This window comes from Anabas testudineus, chromosome 10 (assembly GCF_900324465.2).
Source record: "Anabas testudineus chromosome 10, fAnaTes1.2, whole genome shotgun sequence".
Classification (NCBI taxonomy): domain Eukaryota; kingdom Metazoa; phylum Chordata; class Actinopteri; order Anabantiformes; family Anabantidae; genus Anabas; species Anabas testudineus.
The window spans coordinates 21,569,067-21,592,898 of NC_046619.1; the positions used below are offsets into that span (position 1 = coordinate 21,569,067).

The 23,832-nt window shown below is 39.3% G+C and overlaps 1 protein-coding gene across 1 annotated transcript; it reads right to left on the minus strand.

The window, feature by feature from the left end:
* Window positions 1–640: 640 nt before the first annotated feature.
* Window positions 641–23,109, minus strand: pde6a (phosphodiesterase 6A, cGMP-specific, rod, alpha). The gene is made up of 23 exons (XM_026358006.1): window positions 22,781–23,109; window positions 22,105–22,246; window positions 19,246–19,398; window positions 17,908–17,997; window positions 17,609–17,749; window positions 16,670–16,744; window positions 16,145–16,209; window positions 15,861–15,927; window positions 13,665–13,712; window positions 11,919–12,068; window positions 11,214–11,357; window positions 10,397–10,462; window positions 9,961–10,107; window positions 9,444–9,551; window positions 8,910–9,019; window positions 7,776–7,863; window positions 7,125–7,225; window positions 6,157–6,264; window positions 6,017–6,080; window positions 4,099–4,173; window positions 2,331–2,414; window positions 1,314–1,482; window positions 641–1,088 (listed from the first exon to the last, which is right to left on the minus strand). Exons 1-23 carry the CDS (start codon window positions 23,107–23,109, stop codon window positions 1,045–1,047), a joined length of 2,568 nt encoding a protein of 855 aa, XP_026213791.1. The 3' UTR covers window positions 641–1,044.
* Between the last annotated feature and the right edge of the window lie 723 nt (window positions 23,110–23,832).

Sequence of the window (23,832 nt, forward strand, 5' to 3'; positions counted from 1 at the left end):
ATAATTTTCTTTGCAAGTATTTAAGTCCAAATGTTAAATAGCACACAGAATCTGGTATGTACTGTAATACTATAAAAGGTTCCAATCAACATGCTGCCATGAAATTGATTTTAATGCACAGCACACATGAAAACCGGTGCTGCCGAGCAGAACTGTCAGTAACCAACCAATAGCTGAGCAGCTTTATACAGACGGTGTGTGTCTACAGTAAACTACGAGCAATGGTCTCATTTCTTTTGATCTGCAGTTTCATTACAGACAAACATGTCAGCACAGCCGCTGTTTACCTGAACAACAAATACAAAAGCCTGATTGATGCAGATACTTAAGAAATGCCTTGTGTGGAATCTTATTAACCAGAGCATCTTCTCATTGCAAAGGCTCCTCATCTACAACATGTACAGGGTGTAAAGCAAAATATCTCAAAATACCCAATTATTAACCTTTTTAAATAAAGGTTCAATGTTAAGTCTCGTAACATTTGTCAAGTTGAGTCAATTCTAAAAATAAAATCAAATTTAAATAGAATGGTAAATATACATTGGATATCCAAGCTAACAAAAATGTGTTTAAACACAGATTAAAGTTTCATTAGATCCCACCTGTAGATAAAACAGGTACTTTTAATGTTTTAGTCCATTAGACACTCATTAAACAACACGGTTACATCAACACGGTTAACACTTGGTTGATATATTTCGATGTATATTACTGTTCTTACTGTTTTGCATGTTTGATTTTCTGACAACATGAAGGGTTTGCTGCATGTAAAGATTTTTGGGAGCTCAATCTCAAACCTGCAACAACAACCAGTCCAGTGCACCTAACACGTCAAACTGTATAAAGGACGGATCAAAACAAGAAGTTTCAAAAGGAAACAGAACAGAGAAAAGTGTCAGATTTCAGTAAATGAAGCTGTAGAACCCAAAGAACTGTGAAGTGTGGTCTGAAAAATCACCAGAAAAATAAAAAAAAGCTTTGAAGAGCTCTAGTGCTGGACCACCATGGAGCGAGCAAAGGTGCAGCAGTATTACTGTAGCATCTCTAGCTGAGAGTGCACGTCTTGGAATTTGACTGGGCTGCACTTGCTGCAGGAGGAAAGAAGAAAGAAAACGGGAGGAAGGACAGGACAGAGGAAAAACGGATTATTTACATATTGAGTGATAAAATGAAAAGTGTAGTTGTGTGTATGTGTGTGGTTTGTGGTGACCGAGCAGAAATCCTAGCATCTGTGTTTCTCACTCAAATGTACTTTAAAATGGGCACACGGACAGTTTAGGCTCGGAGAGTTTCTGTGTCGGAGATCTTCCCACCTTGTCTGGCGGCTGCAGCTTTCTGAGCTTCCTCCTCTTTAGCTTTCTTGGCGGCTTCGATGGCAGCCATTTTGGCCTCGTGTACCTCCTTCAGGGCGTTCCACTCCTTCCTGTTGTTCATCAAGCGGTCCAGCATGGGGGTGATCTCCACATGAAAACGACTGAACTCCTGGAGTAGGAGTGAGGAAAGAATCGAATCAAATCAAATCACATTAAATACGGCTTAGTGTTATATTGATTTAAACAAACACGGGATCACTGAGCTGAACAGTTTTCCTTGGTGTCGACTGTGTGGTGCTGGTACCACCAGACGACGTTCACTGGTTGAGCGCAGTGGACGGGAGGGGATGTAGACCTGAACGATTGAATTGAGATAAGATGGAGCTGTGGAGTTCACCACTCTGTAGGCAAGAGACAGAGCTTTGAACCTGATCCTTGCAGCCACAGGAAGCCAGTGTAAAGATCTGAAGAGCGGTGTGACATGAGACCTTCTAGGTTGATTGAAAATGAGGCGTGCTGCCGCATTTTGGATCATCTGGAGGGGTTTGGTCGTGGATGCCGGTAAACCCATCAGTAGTGCATTGCAGTAATCCAGGCGAGATAAGATCAACGCCTGTACAATGAGTTGGGTCGTGTATTCCGTCAGATAGGGTCTGATCTTTCTGATGTTGTGGAGGGCATATCTACACGACCTAGCGACTGTGGCGATGTGATCTGTGAAGGTCAGCTGGTCATCAATGATGACCCCCAATGAATAAACTAATGTATGGTGATACAGTTGCACATCAGAGCAATCATTAAAAATGGTTAGCAGTCAAAAAACAGCCTGGAATTAAATCAATATAACATTTTAATTCTGTCAATTCACAGGTATTGTACAAAAAGAGCGGTCTTCAGATCCAACTTTGTGTCATATCAGCATGTAAATTATGCTACAGGTGCTCATTGCAGTAAATTAAATGGTGTGTGTGTGTGTGTGTGTGTGTGTGTGTGTGTGTGTGTGGTGTTATGCCTGACCTTGTACACAAACGCGCAGACAAAGTCAATGAAACCACACTGCAGTTTCGGCAGCTCATCTGCTTTATTTCTGTCCATCATTGGCTGGAGAAGAGGGAGAAAAGTGTTTAAAACATAACTAATGATCATCAGCTCTAAGAGAGGCCGCTGCTGTTTGTCTTTATGTTTAGTGCAACTGATATTAAAAGTACAACTGTGTTAAAATGTGAAGAGCGAGAACTATGAACTATGAGAAAGTTCATACTGGCCATAATTGCAGGCAAAATTGCCAGCCACCTACAGTTACGGACAAAATTGCTCAAGTGTCACAGCCTCTGCAAAGTCTTTTTTTGCCCCTTGTCAGACCACAGTGAGTCACAGTATCGACTGCTGGGCAAATACAAACTGATCAAAAAAAGTTTTCCCTGCTGACACACATGCTATTAAATTTAGAGCACTGTGAGGTGAGAGAGTGTGGGATGGTGCTTCTCACACTTCAAGTGTTTCAAGGACACAAGGGAATGAAACTGAGCGAGGAGAGACGGAGGCAGAGGCAGGGAGGGGGTTCGGCCGGCTGGGTTAGGGCCACAGTGACCGCTTTTTCTGTATCAGTGCTCCACATAATGGCCTGTACTTCGCTCAACACTGCTGCCACAGGGAACTAAATCTGTCTTTTCATTTTGTCCTCCAATTGTGGATTTGTCTCTTGTTCTCCTTCTCTCTCATCCCGTCTTTCTGGCTCTGCATCCTAAATTGACGCCCTAAGGAAAGGCCTTGTGCCGACTTAATTCCCATGATTTCTGTCCACCCACCAAATCCTGTCTCTGCTCCTCTCAACCTTAACTCTGCTTATTGGCACAAACCTAAAAAAAAGGAAAGCTAATTACAGAAAAGGCACGAAATCCAAGATCACATCTAGACTTGACCCGATTATCATCATATGAAACAAAAGTCCAACTAACCAGAGTTGTTGGAGGCTCCATCAGCCTGAACTCTTATGTTACCTGTGCTGTTGATTTCCATCTAAGTTCCTACTAATTCATGAACTCATCATTGCTTACAGTATTTTTAACGATTCTCGAGGAGAAAATCACTTTAAGGACAGACTGCAGCACCACTAGAGCTGGAGTCGGTTCAGGGTTTCAGTTCTCCAGCAGAATATTGATCACTGGCGATCGGTGCACAGTGCAGCCAGTTAGTGCTCGGAACGACTTCATGCATCATACTTAAGGTACAATATTCATGAGACCAAGGCTGTTTTCACCCTAAAGATCAGTTGAGTCTCAAACTACAAAGTGACATATTCCTTTCAGATTACTCAATAACATCTCCACAGATGTTTCAGCCCTCACAGCTTGAATATCTGACAGACCAGTGATCCAAATGTATGTCTTGGTTTTTTATCAACTCATGTTTACAGCTCATTATAATTTTAGCCCATCGGTCAGATGGAGGTTAAAGCATAAGCACATCACCTGTGTGGCCTCTTAATGACAACGGAGATCAATCAACAGTTACAGAATATTAAATACAAAAAAACACTTTGCTGACAGATTTTTAATCTGACCTCTGACCTCTCGGGGTGTGAGTATTTGCGACTTCCTGTACACCCAGCCGCTTTGATGCTGCTAAAACAGTTAGAAACTTTTTGTTTCCGCCCCCTGCTGCCACCTCCTGCTCAGCACAGTTCATCTCAAACGGGCCTCGTGTCTCCTCCATCCCTCCCTCACCCAAACGTCTGTCAGTTTTTGTTCATTGCTCTCTCTCCTTAATCTTTCGTTATCCTTACAATGGGTTGTTGCTCCAGGACTGTCCTCTCCAGGTCTCCCTGCTCCCAGAACTCTGCAGCCACAGACAGCGCCACCTAGGAGGTCAAACAAAAGTTAAGAGTTCCCACTTAATCACCAGACTTTGCCTCCTGTGTTGCATGACGGGGTCATAGACCAACACTTAATATAAATTAATTTCCTTTAGTGTTTAACACATAGAAAATTAGTAAATTCTCACATTTGAGAGACTGGAACTGCAGAATGCCAGTCAGCTAATCAATCATTTCAGCAGTTTGAGTTTGGATGGAATTTAATTTAACAATTTATAATTGAGCAGCAAAAGCTCAACATTTGGATGGAGCAGAGTGAAATCTAAAGATTAGGTGAATTCTAAGATCGAAATATCTGTAGACAGATATTATAATTTCTATTGTATTAAAACTAAAATATAATCCATAAAAATCTAAGCTGAATATTTTATTCAAGAATAAAACAACACCAACGCCTCTCCACATCATCTTGGATAGATTTGTCTATAATCACTAAAACTAGTAGTTTTTGCATTTTAAAACATTTTTCACTGAGAATTAATCAATTTAAACAATTTAAATGACTAAGAAATGTCACAGAGACTAATTTCACACTAGCAGTGATTCCCTCTGCTTTAAATTTGTTTATTCTTCCTTCATCCAACCTTTAAATTAAGCTTGGTTATCAAGAACCTACTGGTGCTGCTCGTGATCTTTACTAAAAACTGTGAGTTGTATACTTGTATGCAAATATAATGCATCTGCAGGCCTGTGCTTTGCACTGCTGTTACCACTGTTTTCAGGTTGGAATACACACTTAAAGGATTAGTCATCCAACTACTTTTGGAGAACAATTTGCAGGAGGCGGCTAACATCCTGACAGTGTGTGGGATGTGGAGCTGACTCACCAGGTGCAGACAAAGGTGAAATCAAACCAGAGAAAAATATCTGCCAAAAAATAGAAGTGGAATTTCCTAATTGGCAGCGATTGTTCAAGAATAACTGTTCTGAAGTGATGAAAGCCTGTTTTCATCTCTGGTGAAGTTTACAATAACAGTAATAATTATTTAGGTTGTATATATTCTGCTCTATATCAGCCTTAATACAGAGCAGAATAATCACAACACCTATTACAGTCCAATGTCATGTACCTCAACTGTAACTGAACAAACGGAGGAAAAGGCTGATGGTTTATTGGATGCATTCTCCTGCTTACTGTGTTAAATATATAACCAACCTTATTCAGCAGGTCCCTGGGGCGTCCTGAACCCCATGCTAGTAACCACTATCCAACAATATAGGGTTATTATCTTTACTTTCTGTCAACAGTAATGACTCAACTATCTGTGTTTTAAAATAGCAGTTCTGGTTTTATTAAGGCTACGATGTTGATGCGATTGCTATGAGTATCCACCGTGTGTGTGTATAAGAATGGGAAGTAGGTGTTACTGAAGGAGAGCATATGTTCCGAGTCAAATGCAGACAAATAAAGGTAAAGAATTACCCTTCAGCAGCATCTGTCAACCAACCAGCGACATTTCCTGTTCATATTGATATGACTGCATGTGCAGGCTTGATGGCAATGTTTATATTGCATACTCTACTGAAATAAAATGCTGAGGCTGCCAGGTGGTGATGAGGTGAATAACAAGCAGCAGGCTGCTTTTGATGCACGAGGCCGTCAGGAATCACTGCTGAACGCTTCTGAGAGAAATTGGAGTGCTGACAAAATGTCATTCTGTGCCCACTTTATCATTGGTTCCCCTCTCACAGGGCCTCTGCTGGAGCCTGTGTGCAAGTATGTGTCTCTTTACTGTGAACGGCTGGATGTTAGTGAGTGAATAGCCACTTACAGCTATTACAGTGGAGTGTAAAAATAACCTTGTGGAGAGATCACACAGCTGCGCACCTTGCTCTGAATCTCCCACGGCTTGGCAATTGCAGACAGGTCACATGCAGTCATCATCATGGCCCTAGAAACAACAGATAACTGAGATGATTAAATCCGTGTTGGTACTTGCCGTAATATGTGTGTGTGTTTACGCCTACATGACAATCTCTTTGCGCGTGGTCTCCAGCATCATGTATTTTGTCCAATCATTCCAGTTCTCGTAGGTCTTGGACTGGTCCACGATCTTCTGGAACATTGTCCTCTTCCTGCATAGAAACAAAACGATGCTCCAGTAGCTATAGTCTTATGATCACACGTTGCTTCCTTCACTTCACTCTGCAATACTCAGTTCTTTTATTGGCTGAGATGCTAAGCAAAATCTAAGAGCAGGAGTTTACAGATAAATCTGGGCAGTAATCGTGCATATTCAGGATCATTCAAACTCTGAACAATCTGCAACAGCAAACGCTTTGAGTTAAATGAGGAGGTTTCATGTGCATTTCCACTGCAGAAATGGCACACAGTGCAGTTAGACAACGCTGACCTAACCATTAAACGAAGACCACGTAACTTCTAGTCTTCTTTAGTCACACCACCTTTGGGATTTACATTTGTCAGATTTTATTCATGACCAAAGTCAGCATCTCCTTTTCTTTTTTCTGGCAGCAGTTTCACAGTATCAAAATGACGCCCTCCTCCTTCATAGCAACCTCCCTCACTGGGACCATGGAGAAATTGTTCTTGCTGCCCCCACATGGATAACAGTTGTGTTACGTCTTTCAAACAGCAAGGTGAAGACGACACATGTTCCAGTGAACATAAAATACTTCCATGGCCCTCGTGTTTACAGCTGTGTCTATGAAAAAGGCCTTACTCTGATTTAATCACATCAACATCAAATTTCTTCTTAACTAGTTATTGAAGAATCCATTTTTAGTGGTTAATTGCAGTCAAATAATTAATTGTTCAAATGTAAATTTTAATTAAGTGTCATTCTGTCTTCAAATCCTTACTGAAGAGCATTTACAAAGATAAATGATCATACTGTACATAACTGGACATGTGAAGCCAATTTTCTTTCACAAATAAAAATGCTATTGATGCATTTGGTTGCAGTTGTACTAACTTGAAGTAGAGAGCCAAGTCTGTGGCGATAATGGCGATATCCATGAGGTGGATGACGAGGTCATGCTGACGCCGGTTCAGATTCTGATAAATGTTCAATGCCTGAAACGCATGAGAATGACAGGTAGGTTAATAAAGTGTGTGAGGGATGAACCTTCATGAAGTTCTTTCATGACATTATGACAAATAATTTGTTTTCCCAAAATAAGAACAGAGGACTGAAACAGGAATCCTTGATGTAAAATAGAAATGTGATACATTGGAAAAGACAAATCCAGAACACAGAAAGCTAAAAATAGGCTGTTCTGAATTCTTCCTATATTTAGAACTAAACTAGAATCTACTTTACTGGACAGTACAGTTTTAACACAAGACCAATCTAGTTTCCTTTGCACCTCCCAAACAGATGGGATCAAAGTTGAATGGGGGAGATCAAAAGAGGCTCAGTTTTATTTAATGTTTTATAATCATATTATATAGTAAGAGATTTGCAGAAGCCAATGAAGCGACAGGGTAGTTAAGAGAAGGGTGTAATTGTTGTCATGTTAATGGCAGGACGGCTGCATTTTATTGTTTTCTATTGTGCAGGTGTTCCGGTGTTAATCTACCCGCTCCTGTATGGATGCATGCTTGTGTGTGTACTGTAACATACTTCATCTCTCAGCAGAGTCTTCCCGAACTCCAGATGGTGTCTCTCCAAGATGGAGGAGCCATGAAGCTTCGCCAGAGGATTACCAGACCTAGAAACACATACACACAACATGCTGGGAGGTTACACTGTGATAAATCATGCATGTTAAACCCAGGGTGGGCCTGGCCTGATGCGTCTGCGGCTAATGGCAGCTCTCATTAGCTCATCCATCAGCAGGTGGAGCAGCTGGAGGTGTATCTGGTCAATATCAGCTCATTGATGTTCTCAGTGTGTGACGTTACCTTCACCTAAAGAGCTGAGGTCAGCTCATCTGTACAGAAAGAGGAGTGGCCGTTGTCACTTTGAGTCAATTAAACAGCCTTAAAATAACCAAACAGTCTGATTTTTCTAAGACGTGTAACCGAAGTTGGTGAAGAAATTAGGTCGCAGCGGCAGTAACAGGCGAAATAATGTTTTATTCTTTATTTTGAATTTTCACCTAAGTTCATATTAGTTTAACTAACAGTTTAACTCAGACAGCTCCTAATGAGACTTAGTTCTTACAAGTGCTCGTTTAATACCTAAAACAGGCAGAAAAACCACTTGTGAGCTGCCACTAGATAAATATATAGGTACCGTTTTGTACATTGCTTTCAGTCTAACCACTGGTTGCTCAGCTGGTCTTTTGCCTTGGCAACCACACTCCTAATTATAGCAAAGCTAATTATCATGACTGCCTCGGTTTTCTCACAACAACTCAGCCTATATGAATTTGGATGAATCACAAGACCACAAATATCACTGCTGGTCTCAATATTGGGTACATGTAATACATGCTTTTAGTCATCTAGTAGATGTTTCTTACCAAGACAAACATACTATATATATTATTTATGTGTTGTTCAGAATCTGTTGACATGGTTTTTTAACTTTGTATAGTGACAATATACTGTGCTGCATTATATGCTGCATATAAATCCACATAAAGAAGCATGACTAAATGAGTCCAATCATTTGCATTTATATAATAACTACCTGTTACCTCTAAAGGTCAGTATGGCAGAATCAATTCTTTCTGTCATCTTCCAGTTGATTAAACAACATGCTGTGCCACCCCCTTCCTTCACCCCTTTTTCCTCTCCCTGAATTTCTTACTTCATCTGGTAGAGGTTGTTGGTTCCTCTGTGGTCAATATCGTGGCAGAAGCCAGCAGTCACCATGGCCATACACTCCAGGTCAGTGTAGTAACGCTTCAGATCACCTGTCTGAGAACACGCACACATAAAACACAAGCACAAGTCAGAAAGAGAGAGTTGAGAGTAGAGTTTACATACAGGGTCAGTTGTAGACACATCCACTCATGATGACAACATAATGGCACTCACTGGTTTTCTTATTAATGACCAGTTAAAACAAAGCAGAGGCTCATTTAATTATTTACACACATATGTTCGTATGCACACTGACAAGTGATAACATGAGGTGAAGAATGAGAGAAGAAGAGAATAAAGAGAAGAACGAGAGAAGATGTTTATTATTTTGAAGGAGGAGTTGGAACATGAAAGATGAACGATGAGCAGAGAAGAGGAGGAGGTGGAGGTGGAGAAAGAAGAAAAGATTTAGAGCATGAGGTGAAGGATTGATGACGGGGGGTAACAGTGAGTATATTTATCTGTGTGTGTGACGGACCATCAGCAGGGTGAACATGGTCTGTCCAACGTTGAATCCATGTCTCCAGTTGTGGTAGGTGATCTTCCTGTAGCCTTTACTGAGTGAATACATGAACCTCACCAGGGCCTGCAGACCACACATACACACACGTTTCCACTTTTATTATTCGATACCACGAGCCACAATTTTCAAATATTGGTGCCTGGTAAATTTATACAAGGCTGCAGGTAAACATGATTTATTAGATTATTAGAAAGAAAAGAACATGAGTCTATTTGTTTGGACTAATTCACTGCATGTCTGCTTCACCAAATACCTTCCCAGTACAAGCTTTACTGGACGATGACGAGGCAAATAACATTCAATTCTCACTGATTCATTTAATCTCTGGCAGCTTCAGTAGAATTATATTATCATAATAATATGATCTTCTGGTAATATTACAAATTTCTCTGATCAGTCTGTAATTAAAAACCAGCATTAACCATTGAAGCTCTCTCTCCAGACAGACACTACTTTTATGATCAACACTGACCTCTCTAGGAATGTGAAACTTGTCCACCACTTTAAGTTCATAGTACATCTTAATGCCACACTTCACCAGGTCCAGTTCACTGTGATCGAAGTCACAGAAATGAAACTCGAAGATCTCAGCTTTCTTAGAGTTGGGTAAGACCTCGGACTGTGGACAGAGATGAACATACACACTGCATATTAATTCACATATCTGAGTTTTGTGGTCATTTTGGTATGGCACCGTGTGGATCATAGTGAGAATCATTTCAGTTACAGAACAAATAGTCCTTTTTCAAAACAAGATGGGCCGATAACAAAGTGAAAAAAAAACAGTTATAACAAAAGGTCACATACGGATGAATCGATATGAGGAGTCGATACACAGAGGCTACTTCACAGAACCACGTTGCATCAGAGACTTTTCAGAAACACAAGCTGAATGTTTTATTGTTTACCAGAATCTCTTGGAGCTCCTCCTCCTCACACTCGTCCGGTTCCTTCCCCCATCTCTCTCTGGTGTTCTGAGGAAACACAAATCATCAACACACACCTTGGATAAAATGGTTGAGCATCAATCAACTCGCTCTTGATCTCAGATCAAACCAGGTCATCCCTTTCTGCTTTTATTCTCTTTGTCCCTCTCTCTGTCCACTGACAAATCACCTCATAGAAAATCTGACAGCTTATTTCAGCTTATAAACGATGCTCACCTCCCCGTTTATATCATACACGTCAACCAACTGCTTTGAAACTGACTGGGCTTGTTCTGTGTAGCACAAATATCAAAGCATAAAACTGTGGAGTTCATATCGTCACTAGTCTCTTTGTGTTTGTTCACTTAAAAACATCTGCTTTAAATTCCTGTTTAAACACATTTGTCCATTTAACTGAACAATGAGAACAGATTTGGAGGACCAGCTCTTTCTTCTCTTCTGCACTCGATTGACTCATGGAAACAATTGTACATCTTAATGACTTTAATTCAAATGCCACACAAATGATTTATTTTGTACCATTGTAGTCAATGCTACAAATGATCAGAAAGTCAAGAAAAATAACTATGAAAACTCTAGTTTAATGGAAAGTTCTGAGTTTCTATAGTTTTTTTAAACTATTAAAGTTCTAAACTTGAGGAAAAAACACAAAAATGCTTCCGTCTTAAAATCACCTGGAGTAATTCTAGTTGTATTTGCTTTATTTTAAACAAAATTTTTTTGTTGAAGCCAGAAATAATTTGATATGACCCCTCTCTTTCCAGATTTACTTACTAACCAGAATGTTCTGGATTTCATCCTTGCGACACTTGACGTGGTACAGCACCATGTCCTGGAAGATGTCCTTCCTGTTTTCCAGCTTGTTCATCTTGTCGTAGGTGTCAGTGTTGAGCACAGACCAACCCAGAAACTGGGTCAGAGACTGGACACAGGTGAATGTAAATGTGCAAGAGAAAGAGAGAAGTGTTCTTAGCTGGTTACCACTTACATTTAGTCATTTAGTCATTTAGCAGACGCTACTTACTGGTGTTCACGCATGTTCCTAAATTACAAGTGAATTAGTAAAAGTTTAACTTTAGTATGGAGCTAATGTAATAATGGCATCAATCACTGTCATTAGATACCACACACTACTTGTTTCTTGAAGTGGATGCTTATTAAATCACTTCTGCTGAACTGCAAATGAACTATATTCATATTTAAATGTCAAACAGAAAACTGTTCTTAAAAGAACCTTGATGCGAAAGAACATTTGATTTGAATTCTGAGCAGCGAAGCAGATACAGAAAGTTCAGTAAAAAGCCTCCAGGCCCAATGATAAATAATGCAGATGCTCTGAATGGCCTGAGTGTATTTATAAACCAATGACTCAGTGCTGTCTATCTCTCTCTGACACACACACACACACACAAACACACACACACACACACACACACACACACACAAACACACACACACACACACACACACACACACACTCTACCTCCATCAGCGTTTCATCCATTTCATCAAAGGGTTTCCCATCCTTCCTGTTATAGAACGTGGCCACACCCACAATCTCCTCTTTCTTGTTGACAATTGGCATAGACAGGACGTTCTTAATGGTCCAGCCAGACTCGTCCAGAGGCTCCGTCTGTGCGCACACACATTGTTGTAAGGCAGTCAGTGTGAGGACACTCATTGACATAATGCATTCCCTACCCCCCTACTGTGGCAAAGGTCATGCTAATCTACTCCGTTTCATTTTTTTATTTATCACGTGTACTACCCCAACCCTAACCATTCCAACTAATTATTAACCTATATAACCTCTACATCACATATTTAACGGACAAGTCATAAAAAAAGAATCCTCTTGGAAATGTAAAATTAAAATGTGCATTCAGAGGAAATGTGAAAAGATGATTAATATTAGTGCATGATGTTACAGCATTTATTGACGTCTTTCTTTTTGTCTTAGACCTGATGACTCACTCCTGCACACACATTTCTATCGTTGCAGACAGATTATGCTGGGTTTTGAATGGCGGATGACTCTTCCCCTGTTTGCTCTTCCTACTGTAAAAAATCCTCTCCTTACCTACTCTTAGCACTCAACACTGAGTTTTAAGTCTTTCTGGTAAATGGAGGCTAAAGGAGCCATGTACAGAAAACAATCACCAAATACCTCCTGAATCACTTCAAATGTTAAGACTGAGAAACTGTGTAAGAGAATAAAATGACAGAATCTAATATCAACTGAAAACATATTAAGTTTAAACAGGGATATTATTGTAATAAGGGTAAATACAAAAGACTCTTTATAGCCCCAAGGAAACCAATTTAAACTAAGGAGAGCAGAGAATCTAGGACATAATGTATGATGTATTCAGTTCGGACTATAAGGTAGAATCATTCCTTATGATCCTTCCCTGGTGGTCTCTTGCAGCTCATAAGAGGTCATTAAGAAGCTCAATTAGTTTTATCAGAAATTATATCTAACATCAATCTATTCTACAACTACAGCAAGTGGTGTTAAAGTTCCTAAAAATGTGATCGTGAGAGTGGAAGGCAGTCTGGATGACTGAATGTTTATATGCTTAAGTATTAACAATATAATATAATACTATAACAATCTGAACATATTTGAATGTAATAAAGCAGACTATAGTTTTAATTAACCTAAATTATCTAGGAATCTGGAAGGAACAAGACTTATTAAAATTAAATTAATCAAAACCAACATTCTGTTTCCTCAGATGATGGAGAAATAATGATGAATATTGAACTTAAACTTGGTTTTAATGTAGAAAATCAGTTCTGTCCAGTTTTCTGGCAGATATAAATGATTTGTCTAAAGTAGCTTCTTTCACTAATTACTGTCTGTAACATCTTCTACATGCAACTATTCATTGTAACTATAATCAACTTTGGTGCCTTAATCATTAATCATTTGTATAAAAGAGCAAGTCTGACATCTTTGATTTATAAAGAGATCATGTTCTGTGAACAATCAGGAATCCTCTCCAGGAACAAATAAAGCTGATGGATTTCAGTCCCTTAGGTTTTTAAGAGCTTACAGCTGATTTAAGGAAAAGCTGATGATGAGGTTTTCCCAGGTAATTTCATATTGTGGAACTGTCTTTCTCAGTTTGATGTGTTGTGTTAAATTTAATGCAACTAAGTGTTAGAGTAGAGTAGAAGAAAGGGTAAAACTCTCCTGTGTAAAATTTAATAAAAGTCATAGTACCTGGAAGTCAAAAAATTCATCGTCAGCAGCATTCATGATGTTGCAAATCTGTTGAAAGAAGAAAACGAAGAGAGACGACTAAGGTGTGGTTGATAATGACGTTTGGTGAAAGAAGCTGTAATTTGAAAGATGTTTATTCAAGTTCTGAGTAAAAGAAAATGACAAACAACCTTTTTAAATTAATTTCTAGTCTATTACACTGTATGTAAAGTGGAACATTAAGTAAATAAGGTCTGGTTTGAAAGAAAATGGAACACCAAAATGTTTAGAGCATTAGGAGGAGAAAGAACCAACCATCTTTCATCTCATGTAGAAAACTCCACCTTTTTGCCTTAAATAATCCATGTTCATATCTTACTACAGCCTCTTTCTGTTACATCCAAAACTAGTAGTGTCAATCTGACATCTTTTTCTTTCAATTGATGAAAAGGTGACTGACGTTTTCACCTTTTACACAATATAGAACTGAAAAGAAAGAGACAGAGGAGGAAAGACGGTGTGGAGGTAAAAAAAATGAAAAGCTAAGATAATAAAAAGGACAGGACGGGAGGAGGACAGACGGAGGAATTGATAGACGAGTGGCAGGAAGCTCAGTGGTTTGAGAAAAGTGCGCCGATTAATTACAATGGCTGCAGAAATTACAATTATACATCGTAGCAGAGTGTGGCGGAGCACTTTTCATTTCCACAACAATGTGCACACTGACAACTGTGTAATAAGGCCTGATGGTGTTCTGCTCATCTGACCACCCAAAGGCTCCAGCGAAGGCCATTTGAAATAAAGGTTTCTATAAGGACACTGGTTTCAGAAAAAATGGTTCTCTTAAAGTCAGAGTGAGAAAAGACAACATCCTGCCACATATCATATGCAACAGAACAAATAATTCTGGATTTTAAAAATCAAATCTGACAAAACACTAGAGACACTAAAGTAAAAATTAACTTAGACTTGGTCAACATAAAATCATATGAATGTTTTCCTACAAATGAATCTCGGCTGGCTTTTTGTTTTATTTCATTTATAATCATTCTAAAATATTACAACTACTCACCCAATAAATAAATAAAAATACTCTACTAATGCCTCTTTAGCAGTACTAGGTGAAAGTGGAGAGAATAAAAAACTCTGTTTAGCAGAAGTATCCTCAAGCAGAACCAGACTCTGGGTGGGCGGCCATCTGCCTCGACCAGCTGGGGGAGTGGAAATTATCTGTGACAGTAACAATTAGCCTGACATCAGCATGTCTTAATTAATTGGTAACATTTCTGAAATCATTTTTCCGGTTGATTTTTTGTAGGAATTGGTTGAATGTGCCTCTTCTAAACATTCAGTGTTTCCAATTTATTTATTACTTATTTATCAAATCATTTGTCCTAAAAGGCAGTGTATGTTAAGATCATCACAACTGTGTACACAGGCCACAGAACGGCCTGTAAGTACAGCAAGTTTTTTTTTAAGCACTGGTTTTATGCACTAAACTACTTGGACTATATTTGGTTCTGAGCACTGGTCAAACACAGGTGGTTTATAAACCGTGTATCTGAATATATTCTGTCTAGACACTGCTCTGATAAGAGGATTCCGCCTCTTTAGACAAATAATTCATGCAATTTCAGCAATGATAACTGATCATTTAATTTAAATTCCCTTTTTTTTTTTAATTGGGGATTTGTACACTCGAGCACTTGGTTGAACTCCCAGTATAAGCTGCATCTGTATTTGTTGGTATAGTCAAAGCTATGTGAATTTAAATCTATAACTTCCCGTAGCTGAGAAAGTCTCAAACAGAGCTCTTATTGGAATTTCTGTTCCACTTGTTTGATCAAATCCATATTAATATTATTACTATACCTAACTTTATCACCCCCCTGCTGAACAGAGCTGTCCCTGTTTGTATTCAACCAGCTCACTGGACACTCATTCATTATTCATGTATTTTATTCATACATGTTTGGGCTCCAGGATGACTGAGCTATTGCAGAAAGGTCAAATGCTCAGTACCTTCAATGGACATCATGTGTCTGTGCTCTGCTAAATTGTTCTGCAGTAAGAATCTTGATAAGACCCATAGATACCTTTAATTTTAATCTGGTTATATATGTTATCTACATTTCAGTCCTTCAGAGTAACATGAAAAAACAACATTAGACTGAGAAGTTACACATCCGTAATGATAAAAACAAGAAAAATACTGACCAGTCCTGTTTCTGCTACGTATGTTGGTAAACCGCTAACCAGGGCCCAGTGATCTGCTGGAGGATTCCTAAGTAAAAGCAAAATGCAGCCGTCATCATCATCATCATCGTCATCATCATCATCATCATGAACTATAAAAAAATAAAACACAAATGTAAATTACTTTTGTGTTAATTCTGACTTGTCTGCGTTAACAATATAAATCCAACATTAAAAACTTTGGGTTTGCACATGTAAGACTGAGGATTATTGTAGAGAAGCACTGTCACGTGTCAAAAACTCACGGTATGACTTTAATGTCCTCTTTACCATGGAGGATGTAGTCAATCACCTTGTAGAAAATAATTTCCTTGAGAAGACACGAAACATCAAAATTAAAGGGACATTACGAGATTACTGGATTAACAAAATGTTGTTAATATAAGCCTGATACAAATCTGGACACAACTACAGCAATAATAAATCAATATATGCTTAAATAAAATATTTTGCATTCAAACTCCAGTAAAAGCAAAAAAGCTTAACCAGTGTAATGAGAAACAGCTGTGCTTTTAACACCCCATACTAGAGAAAACGTGAAAAAACAAATGGCCGATTTTTTTTTTTTAAATGTGGCCTGCTGGACATACTAGAAGACAGACAGTAAATTACTATGAATACTATGAATCTTCCTCTTTGTGCCAAAAATACTGCACTTAGCTCATTTATAAGTAATAGTCAAAGGAACATTTTAGGTACTACTGGACTTGCAAATACCAACTGCACTTTTCAATAGCAGGTCTGCTGTAGTAATAGTGATATGTTCTCACTCTGCCATCAGGAGTTTTGGGTCCATCATATGGTGGAACTTCTCCCATCAGAATAGGCCACATGTCAAAGAACTCCTGCAGACAAACAGAGATGGAAAGAAAAAACTGAAGATGCTGCTGTTTCATTATTTAGATGCACTTACTGCACGTTACAGGCCACATCCAACAGCACCATCCTGCCTAAAAATGCTAATTCCAGCAGCCTCTTGGGAAGTGAGTAATATTTTCTTCTTCTTCCATCTTTACAAAGTGCAGTTTCCAAGTTGTGGCCTCCAAACGGAGCTACGGGTTTGTTTATTCTTGAGTACTTTATTTATAAAATCCTTATTTGTTACCACACCACCATCTGCGCAGGCTGATATGAGCTGGTTCTCAGATAGCAGGTGTTAGGAATCAAGTGGCAGCTGTTTGTAATTAGGTGTCAGCCACAGCCAATATGTAGTATTTATGACAATGTGTTTGTTATCAGAAATACTCAGAGATAGAACAATCAGAAGAGGAGTTTAAGTATTACTTCCTTTATCGATATTAAAAAGTGAACTGAATCGACATAAAGAAATTGTGCAAATAAGACAAAGAAACCCACAAGGACGTTCTGAAAATATCTTTTCCCGAAGGCGAGAGGAGAAAGCAGAGGCTGATCACATCCGAATTCATATGACGAACAGGATCAGCAGTTCCTCCTCTTTTTGCAGAATTTTAATTTTGCACTGTATAAAGCTTTGCATTTTGGGAAACCAACTCCTCTAGTCCAAATCATGATCCAGTTGTTCTATAATCTGCTTTCATATTCAAGTTTAAGTGTTTTGGCTGCTTCATTTAAGCTTTATTCAAGTAAATCAGTGTTAATTTGAATCAATTTGTAAATCTGCTGTGTTATTTGAAGTGTGAAAATCTAAAACTTTTGCTCTGATGCTCTGTGTATCTGTAGTAACCCACCTTAGTCTTGGTCATGTCCAGCAGTCCCACAGAGTAACGGTCACAGTTGAGGAAGGCTCTGACTGTGTACAAGGCCTTGTGGAACTGCCTCTCTATGTCTGTCAACTCTTCAAACACTTTGCTGGCTGACCACAGCAGCACCTGTTTCACAGAATGAAGACCTTTACTGTCACTGTCACATATTTTCACTTAGACTAGGAACATATCCTTAGAATAAACTTAGATTCAACCTTACAGGAACTAATAGCAACAGGCTCATTCATATCCTAAAGCAGAGAGCGTGTGAGGTGCAGCCTTACCTGTCCCCTCCTGGTCTCACAGTTGTGTAGGTAGCTCAGGTGGAAAACTCTCAGGACCAGGTTGGCAAAGTTCAGGTACTTGTTGAGGGTCTGGAAGAAACCAACACACTTGAAGCTGTATCAATTATCAATGTGAAAAACCTGTGATTAACAATTTTTGTGACAGCAAAGCAGAAATGACAGTTTTATATGATAAAGTATTTTTCCCCTGTGTGTCATAAGCTGGGTCGCTGTCACACACTTCAAATGATAGCAGCTCATTCTGGAGTCAGAAACCGGAGTTGAAACTGTTTTATGGGTCAAATAACATAATATTTCCCCTCTTCAATGAATAAATTCAGTGTGGTATTGAGGGGACGTTCTGCAGAGTGCAGCGACAGTGGATTGCCATAACTTCTGCTTAGAAGTGGCACACAGCCACACAACAGCCAACAGAAATCAAATGAAGTGACTGATGTAATCTAAAGCGAGTGGGCACTTTGGTGATCATTTTACAACATACTCATCTGTCTGACATTAGGAAAACATTTATGCACATCACATTTCATTGCCTTGGCAGGAAGAAACTGGTAATGAATTTTCAGTCTATACTTTGTGACTCTTTCATCATCCTTTGCACCCACTGGAAATCGGTCTCTAAATGTCCTCTGACAGCTCTCTCTCCGTTAAGAATTTTCTTATTTAGTTTTTGGAAAGTTAAAGGATTGATCTCGTTAGTTACAATATGAGAGGCTTTAAATTTGTGTAGCAGTATATCAACCGAGCCAGAGCAGGAGGAAGGCAGAAAAACAAACACAACAGGTTTTATCTAAATAAAATGCTAAACGTAGTGACTTAACAGCATCTTTTATTGTTTCGGTCACACATATAAGATGGCCTTCATGTTGTTTGACAGTTAATTAATAACCATTAACACTTAGAAATATAACTTATATAACCGTTTTCTCAACAGTCTTTAAAGAGAGTTGGTTGAATTTTAGACCAAATAAATGAACTGGATTTGGATGTAAATTGTTATTTAGCATTTATTAGTTCATCATTTCTTATCTTATTATCATAGATAAGACACTGATTCCCAGGATGCAGGTGTTCAGAATATCACACGTGCAGCAGGAAAACATGTAACTATCTGCATCTACAGAATTTGTAATAGTTTAATGGTTTTATAACATTTTCCCATATATTAATATAATTTGGTAAACTGAGCTTAATTGTCCCAAATCACATCCTGACTGCCAAAAAACGTTTGAAGGCAGGATGTAATGCATGACACAAATAAGTAAATCTAAGATGGTGAATATGTTTTGTTCCGGTGCTGAGCGTGAACTCTGATGTTACCTCTTCATCCTTGGCAGTAAAGCATGGCCCATCCAGCTTGTTGACAGCCATCATGACTGCCACCATGTCTTTGCCATTCATGATGGGGACTGCGAGGACGTTCTTGGTCTGATACTCTGTCAGCTCGTCCACAAAGTCACTGTAATACGGGCTCTGTGAAGACAAAACAGAGAGAGATAGAGGGAATTTGACTGCGTTTGACCCCACATCATTCAGCTTCCCAAGTCATTATCCATAAACTCAAGGCCCTGTGCTGCACTCCACCTTCAGTTCCTCCTGTACAGCTGGTACCATCAACTGCATTCCTACAGTGGTGAAACAGAAAGAGCAGCTCATTAACTGGGAAGATGGAACAAAAACCTGAGGAGAGCAACCCTGGGTGGCAGAGGCCTGATTTGATTAGAGAAGACCTGAGTTTCTGTTCAGATCTTATTTCCGGGTTTGGGGAAAGTGCAAGATGCAAGTTAGGAATCAATAAGTCAGGGCAGTTTGTGAGAGCAATGCAATTTTAATTGTTTACACACACTGCTAGATGCAGACCAGTATACAGTAAGTCTAAATTACTACTACTACTATTTCATCTGCTCCTTTACCAACCTCACACCCGTGTGGGAAAACTCTTCAAAATCACATTTGCATCTTTTCCAGCTTTGATCCTCAGTCATCAGAGACACTAATGCTGTTGTCATCAAAAGCAAAAAAACAGCAACTCAAAGCCTCCCTCCACCCAGATGCAGATACATGTCCTGGATCTACAAAAACAGACTTTTCCTTGGCTTAATTCCCTTGTCTGTAAGATAAAATGCAATAGAATAAAAAGCACATGTTCCTATGTAGTACAGACCATCTGTCTTCCTTTTCATCTTAATTTTTTTAATTTGTTTTAAGCATCTAGTAATGAGATTTAAGCAGCTCTAGGTCTGTACCTTAAACTAAACCAGATTATAATTATAACACCATTATAATGTTTAAGGTTTTGTTTTTATCCTACATAAAAGACACTGCTGATCCTGGGCCACAAAAATACAATAGCTGCTTACACCGCAGCCTGATGCATCTTTCAAATAAACCTGCTCCAAAGATCTGGGCATGTTAGTGGATGACCTTTCACCCCATAAAGCCCAGAGAGCTCTTCATCCTTGTTTTCCTCAGCTGAAGTTTCCTTGACCTTTGACCAGTAGCTCTAGTGTGAGGGATAATTTGAGTTGCATTTTAAATATAAAGAAAAAACAAGTATGTAAGTATTTATATAGTGAATATCTTCATCTTCATGATCTCCAGATATTTTCTGTGAAACATATGCACATTTATAGATGTATAGGCATTTATAGATATGCAGTATAGAAGCTCTACAATCCCTGATGAAACCTATAAAAGGCTGATGAGAGAAAAAATTTAATTAAGGTCACAGGAGCATCAAATTATTATCACTTATTTATGACTATAAAAATATTAAATTAAAAGATTTTATTTCATAAAATGTTACTTGTAAATGAGTAATAAATGAAAAATACATTTATAAAACTAAATTTCTATGTAAACTGTGTTTACATTTTAAAGAAATAAATATTTTAATTGTATGATTTAAGACACATTGAGCGATTAAGTCAATTTTAGTCAGTTCATATCACACAGAATAATTTAAAAAACAAAAACAAACAAACATTAAAGTGAAACCATGAAGTGAAACAGAACAGAAGAGATTAAATGTGTGCTATTGTGCTGAGTCTGTGAAAATGGCTCAGGGCCTGTGTGACCTCTAAGAGTAATCTGGGATCGCTCTAATTCAGGACAGATTAACTGGCTTCATCCTCAACCTCCTGCACTGACAAACTCCACCTTCCTTAGACACACGTCTCCAGTAATTACACCTTAAAAAACAGTCAGAGTTATCCAGCTGCATATTCTGTGATTATCTGTATATATTATCACTTTGTAGAACCTGGGGGCAGAAGGTGGAAGAGACATGAGACAGGTTACTGCCACCTTCTACATAACCCCCACCTTTAACCTGAAGAATCCTAACTGGTTTAAAAGTCTGCACAGCATTGAACTGTGATGATTCCCAGTCTCTGCTTCACTATGAAAGGCCATCCACTGTGCACTAGCATCATAACGCCAAACAATTATATGGAAGCATTAGCTGTTCCTTCACGGTGACTGGGGAGACTGGGGCTTGGAAGCTGTGACATTGTTCAAATTGCCAAATTTCCCATCGTGCTTCATGTGTTTGTGTGAGGCTGCGGCGTGACGGACGGAGGCTTTACGTTAGTGGCTCACACTGAAGGACAACAGGCCGACGTGGCAGCAGAACTGATGGATAAAACCAAATGGGCACAATCAAACCGGGTCTGTTTGTTCGCACATTGGCAGCTGAGCTTTCTAATCCCCCTGGAAAAGATGAACTGATACAGAGGAGGGCTTGTACCCATCAGGTATGTGGAGTGAGCTGCTGCCTTATTAAGTGTAAATGTCACAATAACAGTTGGTGCATGTAGGCGGGGGGAGGAGGTGGGTGTGAAGGTAGTGGGACCTGCTGTAGCATTACTTGAAGTGAACATAGGAATAAGCTTGCCAGCTATTTTCAAATGTCAAATTGGCTGTAATGAGATTAGGCTGGAGGACATTAGTGCCAGAGACAAAGCAGTGTAAAGTCACCCTCTAGTGGTCAAACAGAGACACAGCAGTGGATTAGTTTTACCCATTTATGTTTAATAAAGCAATAGATCTAATCTGTATAGAAATACTTCAGGAAAGGATTTATATCCAGAGATGCATTTATATAATACAAAAAACTGACTGTAATGATATTGAGTCAGTTTTACCACATTTCTAGTAAACACCAAACAGACAATTTACCTCTGCCACATTGGGAACGTTGACCATCTTCTTGGTGGAGGCCACGTGGCCCACGATGCCCATGTCCAACGGGTAAACGATCTCACTGTCAGGTGGCACCAAGCACTCATCAAGCGTTGCATCTTTATGGACACTAAATAACCTGGAGGAACAGATAAAGAGAGCTAAATAACAATGCACCATGCAGTAATTATATTTGTGTTGAGGGGAGGATGCAAATGTCCCCTCAACATCTTGAAAGGCCTCCTTTCATAGAGTCTACTGAGCCAAAACATGTAACTGCATGAACATCAACAGTATAACTCGGGGATCTACTCTGCTACCAGTCCCTGTTATAATGAAGCTGCCAAATGTGACTGTATGAATGTAAAAAAACAGCAACTGTCTTCATTCAAATACAGCTCCCTGAAGATTTGTCTAAACATGTTAGCAATGTGCTCCAATCTGGTGAGGTGACAAATGTTTCCTCCAGTAGTAATGATCATGTGGAAGAAATGCAAATAGTGACATTAAAAGGGTACGATAGACGTGGAGATCCACAAGGTGAACAGAACAATTAAGATTCCTGTTTTCAAGACAGCAGGAATATTTAGTTAGTTCATATTTATCTGAACGGGTTGATGATCATATTCCTTTGTGTGAGACTGTTATTAGCACAGAAAAAGCTTCCAGTGACCTTGTTGCCAGCTCTGCTACGCCATTCCTCTGCCGGTACATGAAGAGGCTCATGCGGTCAGCCCTCATCATGAAGCTGAGGTGTCTCATCAGATTGAAGACAGACTTCTCCATCTGCAGGTTGTCCTGGATGTCCCGGACCAGGTCAAAGAGGATCTCGCTCTCGTCCACCATTGTCAGGTCATGGAACTTGCTGATGTCCACCGCCGTCTTCCGGTTGCTGTCCAGCAGGTCTGAGATGACCTTCGGACGGAAGTTGGTATCGTAGTACTGCTTGGCGAATTGTGGGTTGGCATCCAGGAACTGCTCCGCTGTCGCTGCGTCCACCATGACTGCTGCTGACATTTGAAACGAATGTTAGTAAAGTGATACGAGTCTTCTGAAAATCGACTTACTTACTGCCCCACATCCTCCAGGGTACCTCTGATAATCACTGATAATGTTACAACAGCAATAACAACCGACATTCGAGTCCCACACATCTAACAGAATGATTCAGTTTTACCTGGTAGGTCTTTTGTCTCCAGTGAAGTGTGTGATCCCTCTGTCCTGATAACCAACTCTGCAGGTGTGAGAAAACAAAAGGGATTACCAGGATGGTTTTAAATGGTCATGTGTGGACATAAGCTTGCATCCAATTACTCAGATTACAATACCTCCCAATGTTTACTGACACAATCTTGTCTGTCTCACTACGAGACACAATTAACATTCAAGGATTCTAATGCAGTGTCATAAAAATGTCTCGTCATGGAACATAGCCTCATGAGTTAATGTTCAATAGTCACACACTGACCATCTGTGCATGTGTTTTTAGTAGACGCAGCCACTTCAGAACAAGACCTGAAGACCATATGTCAGTTTGTCAGGCTCCTCAGCATCCTGTGCAATTGCAATTTGAACTAAGGTATGAGTTAAAACTAATTTCAATATGGTCATTCAACACTTCTATACTTCAATCTGCTTATATCATGTTTCCATTTTGTAGTGATGAACCCCACGTGCCCCTCAGTTTCACACCACTTCTGAGGAATGTGAGAGAGAACAATAAAC

What these genes read in the sequence shown, in the direction of transcription:
- pde6a (XM_026358006.1), bottom strand. Translation starts at nt 23,109, where the DNA reads ATGGTGGACGCAGCGACAGCGGAGCAGTTCCTGGATGCCAACCCACAA. An exon ending in GACTTGGCTCTCTACTTCAA is followed by an intron (nt 6,265 to 7,124) that starts GTTAGTACAACT and finishes GTTTCTATGCAG; the next exon opens with GAAGAGGACAATGTTCCAGA. An exon ending in ACGCGCAAAGAGATTGTCAT is followed by an intron (nt 6,081 to 6,156) that starts GTAGGCGTAAAC and finishes TGTTGTTTCTAG; the next exon opens with GGCCATGATGATGACTGCAT.